General features: G+C 37.8%; 1 protein-coding gene across 1 annotated transcript; it reads left to right on the top strand.

Annotated features, from left to right (window-relative positions):
- Nucleotides 1-1,604: 1,604 nt before the first annotated feature.
- On the top strand, nucleotides 1,605-3,650 carry LOC138057882 (exonuclease 1-like). The gene is made up of 6 exons (XM_068903786.1): nucleotides 1,605-1,625; nucleotides 1,742-1,879; nucleotides 2,071-2,286; nucleotides 2,561-2,742; nucleotides 3,046-3,146; nucleotides 3,463-3,650. Exons 1-6 carry the CDS (start codon nucleotides 1,605-1,607, stop codon nucleotides 3,597-3,599), a joined length of 795 nt encoding a protein of 264 aa, XP_068759887.1. The 3' UTR covers nucleotides 3,600-3,650.
- The last annotated feature ends 2,143 nt before the right edge of the window (nucleotides 3,651-5,793 follow it).

A 5,793-nucleotide genomic window follows, 5' to 3' on the forward strand; every position in this document is an offset into this window, starting at 1 on the left:
AAGCCGGGAAGAAAATCGGTGTAGATTGTTCCTGTTATTTGTACAAAGGAGCATTCGGTTGTGTAGAGAAATTGGGTCTTGGTATTTCAACGAACGAGTAAGAGAAATTTGTTGTTTGATACCAAAGTGGAAACGCTTATTTGCAATCTGCAAACTGAAGTTTGATTTATTCTCTGATGTCAAATATTTGGAAGCTAGTACGAAAAGCTAGTGATCACTTGCTAACTTTTCTTAATTTTTGCACATTTGCTCATAGGTTTCTCGATTATCCTGAGCAGCTGTTCCATTTACTTCTTTCCCTGGGAATAAAACCCGTCGCTGTGTTTGATGGGCAGAATTTAGAGGCCAAGAAAATAACGAGAGAGAAACGGGAAACGTTAGGTGTGAAATCAACATCATCGCATCGTGGGGTTAATTCAGCGAGATTACACTACAGTGGTACTAACTCGCGTTTTCCCCTTAAAGGTCTCACAAGGAAAATGCGACAAAGGCAGAAGAATTGTGGCGACGCGGGAATGAATCGAAAGCTATCGATCACTTCAGGAGAGCGTTGAAGATTACTTGTGAAGGTAACCGGTCGTTTCGATCGAAGGTCGTTTCGATCGAAGTTCGTTTTGATCGAAACCAAAAGTCAGTTCGATCGAAGGCAAGAGTCAGTACAGTTCGATCGAAGAGTAAATGTTTATGAAAACTACAGTTTTGCAAGCGTATAGATAATAAAAGTTCTTGTGTTGTTTAATGTTTGCGCGAAGTAATATGCGTGACGCGGAAACGCGGTGTTCAATTGATTTCCTTTGTTGCCGGCGTTTCTTTCTCGGCGTTCCTGATCGGCAATGCTCAATTAGCTATTTGCTATAACGTGCGTACACTGAAACACGGGGTTTAAGATTTTATTACCATGATGAAACGAACAAGTATTGTCACTTTCAATGAGAACCGAGCGAAAAGAGATTAAACGCTGTTGAAAACACTTGCGTTTGGAACAGAATCCGTGGATTATCATAGCTTCTCATGGTTGCAAATCTTTTCCACACAAGACAGTTCCGCACGCCAAAATAGTCTAGAGCCTTGGCGTTTAGCGATATACCAAATATGGAAACAGACGGCTGGCGGTCATGTTCCTTGAAGACCAAGGATCAAGAAGGAGGCAGTGTGGCCCAGTGGTTAGGGCGCTTGCCTTGAGATCCGGAGATCCCGGGTTCAAGACCCGCTCTGACCACTCCATGAGTTTGTTCCTGGTAGTCCCTGGTTGAACTTCCCAGCTGCACTTGTAAATAGCCAACTGGTTTGCCTCCGGCCAGTTGGGATTCTTAACAGTTGTTGTTGTTGTTGTTGTTTCGTATTGTTTCATTGACCCTGAAAAGCCTCTATGGGGAGCGGTCAATTAAGTATGTATTGTATGTATTGTATTGTAATGTGTTTTCCACAACTCCGAAGTTAACTGTATCAGAAAATATTTTAAACAGATTTGTTCAATACACTTAAGCAATAGCTACAGTCTTCGATCGAAATGACTCTTGTCTTCGATCGAATCGACTTTTGTCGATCGAAACGACCTTCGATCGAACCAACGTTCGATCGAACTGACTTGCATTCCTTGTGAAATGTCTCATAAACTACTGAAGGTGAGATCTATTGTTTTGAAGTTTCACTGATCACATGAAAAAGTGCCTGCAGTAATATTTTCAGTGTTTCTAGTTTCTACTGCTTTTCAATTTCATCTGGATCGATTTCTTATCAGGTTCTACGGGACAAAAATATAGATTGCATTGTTGCCCCGTTTGAAGCTGATGCACAACTTGCGTATTTGAACAAAAATCAGCTGATTGATGTAGTTCTCAGTGAAGATTCGGATCTGTTGGTATTTGCCTGTTGCGAGGTACATTACTTTATGGTGACAAATGGATCTGTGCGTAATCTTTAAATTTAAGCTTGATTTTTCACAGGATTAATGTTAAAGCTCATTTAATTTTATTTATTTGTCTACTTATTTATTTATTTATTTATTTATTTGCACAGGGATGTTATTTAGTTGTCCAATACAGTTTATCTTGTATTTTCACGATCCAGGTTCTTTATAAAGTACACCTACATGGTAGCTGCCAGTCAATCCAAAGCAAAGACATACCGAAATGTCTCAATATTTCCAATTATACCTTTGACTTGTTTCGTCATATGTATATAATTGCTGGCTGCGACTACTTGGAATCACTTCCTGGTATAGGAATCAAAAGAGCACACAATTTGATGAAGAAAGTTGCTGCAGCAAATGGTGATGTGAGGAAAGTATGGAATTTTTTAAATCATTGAAAAATTCAGTGAGGTCACAGGACTCTATATTAAATAATTTATATAGAAATAAAATAATTTCCTGCTGTTATTAAACAGTCAAATGCCCTCTTTATTGAATACAAGCTTCCTTGCTGGGCTCACACAAACTTCTCAGTTTATTGTCTGTTTGTTTGCTTGTTTTTTTTTTTATTTCTTTGATTTCTTTTACAAATGAAATCGAACAGTTTAAATAGTTGTTCATGAATAAGTTATTAATGCACAACTACAGTTCTTTTCAAGGTTACCACAAGTACTTGGTGTAAAAAGTCTTCGTGTACTGGGTCCTGAGTATCTTCTGAGATTTGATGAAGCAGATCAAATGTTTCTACATCAGGTGGTATTTGATCCAAGGAACCTGAGGGCTGTACCACTGAATCCTATATTAGATGAGTCTGAGGCACCACCAGAGCTGTATCCTTGTTTATTATCATTTTTATACATGTAGGTTCTTTTAAAGCACACTGCTTACATTGAGAGTATTTCCTGCTCAAGGCCTTTTAATATTGTGGACACCATTTCAGTTTCAAAACCTGGGGTAGAACACTGGGAACTAGGCTATATTATTCTCATCTCAGTTTTATAAAAGTAGAAAACCTGTTGTCAATAACCTTTACTTGGGAAAGCTTAAACATATCCAAGAGAAAATTGCTTTTTGCAGTACCTAGGTTCTCCACACCTTGTAATATTTACTGTTAATCCTTAATGCATAAAAAGGCAATTACTGGTAAATGAAAATGATCTTCTTGATACTTGTCTGGGAAACACTGACACAGACACAATGTATAGTTTCATATTTCACATTGGAAGATGTACAGGTAATAATCATTCTCATGAAAAATTTGACCTTGGTCCCAAGCAAGATATAAGCATTATAAAAAGTCACTACTTTGTTGATATCATTTAATGTTCAAATTAAAATCCAACTCTTAAATCATTGGAAGTTGCTCTATGAGAAGTATGAAATGGAAAGCCTTGTTTCTTAAGTGCATAGAAATTAGAATTTCTCCTTCATCAAATGAAACATTCAAGTGGGATACTTTATTTTCTTTGATTAAACTTCAAGAAAACTAATTTTGCAAAATGTGCATGCATCAATAATTATTATCATTATTCTTTTATTATCTACTACAGGGTCCAGACAGTATATGGGGATCCAGAACATTGCTTCCAGGGATCGCGTTAACGCAGAAATCGTGCATTTTTACGCAAATAAAATCCAAAAAATGCATCATCGAAATTTTAATGCGTCCCAGGACGCAAGGCACTGACTTAAATAACTCACACAACTTGCTTTGATTTGTCAGTATATTCTGTTGTTTGTAAAACTGTAGGAGAGATCTGTGATCATAATTGAAGTTCTAAGAAATGGGGTTTAAAACATCTAAAAAGGTTAAAACTAAATTTTTGACCGCCTTCTGCGGTCTTCTTCAGAGGAATGTACTCTGCAAGTCACTGAATGCAAATATATAGCAAAAGACGTCACTGTTCGTTGCTCCTAAGGGAGGAAACCAGTGATGTGTAAACCTTTGGAAAGGGTGCTCTTTCATTAACAGAGGTCTTGTCCAGGAATGAATGTAACGGCTCTAGAAAAAGCCTTTGTCGGCCGGTCCTATGCATATGCGTCAATATTAATTCCAAGTTGGTTACTCTCTTTTTCTCATAATTTAAAACATACTCTTTTTCTCGCAGAGGGTCACCAAGATTTTGGGACCCCCCAAAAATACTTGGGACCCCAATTTGGCCGAACATGCGGGTCCCAGGACCCAGATTGAAAAATCCTAGCGCCATCCCTGGCTTCATTTGGAATGTGATGATGAATCAGGTAATTTAAAATTGACTGGTATATGTAAATACAGCAAAAAATAAATACCTATTGCCAATCAGCGATATAAACAGTGAAATGGTTAAGTCACAATCAGGCCAAAGTGTCCCATACCATTCGAGCTTACCTCGGTGTCTGCTGCTTGACGGGACTAATAATATAGCTACTCCCCCCTGGATGCCTGGATGGGATGCTGGTCCATCACAGGGTTTTCACCCAGCATTTACACCCTGGTGCAGATGACTACAGTAGACAATATGAGAGTTGGGTCTAGAATCCAGGCTGCTTGATCTGGAGTCCAGCACACCCTACACCTTGCACAGTAAAGAAATAAATCCTAATTCTAAATTACATGCCACATTCTTCCATGTCCACAGATGACACAGTTGAGGATCCTGATTATGTCCAGCCAGACCTACACAAAGACTCCTGCAGTAGCATAAGAACTCGCTCTCAACATGAACAAATTGCTAGCAGAGATGCGATTGTGACCGAAGTGGACCAAAATCCCATATCCTGGGTGGTGCTAAGTTTCCCTGTAATGACTTAGCAATTTGTAAAAGTAAAATATGTGGATGGAGACAGTGTGCTAACTGGACTGATAAACTACAGTGACTGTTTACAACATGATGAACTTCCGACAACAATTTCTTAATGAACTACATGAAAACTGGGAGGAAATTTCGACTTCTGAAAGTGAGGTTTCCCATATTTCAGAAACCACTTCCAGCTCTGCTGAAAAGTCAGTGAAATCTGTTACTGAATATAGTACTAAAGAAAATGGCAGCTCTGATGATGTGGAAAGTTATTGGGGTAGCCCATTCAACAAAAACACCAGACCGTTTGGACGAAGCTTTGACAAAAATGAAAGGTGGAGAGACAGTTTCAGCTATGTTAAAACCTGCACCAGAGAATGAGTTTGACAGGGAAGCCATAGTAGTCCATTTAGACTACGGAAATGGACCATGTTTTATTGGTTACATTCCACGGGAACTAACTAAGTATTTACATCCTTTACTTGAAACCAGACAAATTACACAAGTCAAGGTTGAGGATATAAAGTTTCGAACGTCATTTTCAAAGTTTGGACTGTACATAAAAATATTTATCACTAGGATAGGTAGGAGGGAACCTTTTGTTGTGCGAGCTAGTTAAAGTGTACGCTAGATTAAAGGAAAACAAAACAAATGGTTATAATGATGAGATACAGTGTAAAATGGTATGACAACATGTAAGGGTCACATGACCATTTTTTTACCAAACGTTTTTTTAATTTGTTATGGAATATGACTTAAAGAATAACAGAAATTGATTTTGTAGAAATGACAAATTGAAGAGATTTTCATCTGTTAAATTAAAAGTTGTATGGAAAAAGTTAGAGATTTATTTTTAATGAAAGACTGGTCACAGGCTACAAAGGCTTTTCTCATAATACAAAAGAAAATCTGTATAAATCATGTTGGAAGTTACAGTTTTTTATGCAACCTCTTGTAAATTTATGTTATTACTCTAGTGCCACATTACCAACTGACAGAGGCTGATCAGAATTGCCAAGTTGGTCATTACCTCTTGTAATATAGACTGAACATAACTGTATGTAACTGTAAATTACGAAGGTTGATAACAAGATTATTTGTTTG

This window comes from Montipora capricornis, chromosome 7, assembly GCF_036669925.1.
Source record: "Montipora capricornis isolate CH-2021 chromosome 7, ASM3666992v2, whole genome shotgun sequence".
Classification (NCBI taxonomy): Eukaryota; Metazoa; Cnidaria; class Anthozoa; order Scleractinia; family Acroporidae; genus Montipora; species Montipora capricornis.

Coding starts and splice junctions, on each gene's coding strand:
- LOC138057882 (XM_068903786.1), top strand. CDS start 1,605: ATGTCTCATAAACTACTGAAG. Junction 1,880..2,070: donor TGGTATTTGCCTGTTGCGAG/GTACATTACTTT, acceptor TTCACGATCCAG/GTTCTTTATAAAGTACACCT. Junction 2,287..2,560: donor CAAATGGTGATGTGAGGAAA/GTATGGAATTTT, acceptor GCACAACTACAG/TTCTTTTCAAGGTTACCACA.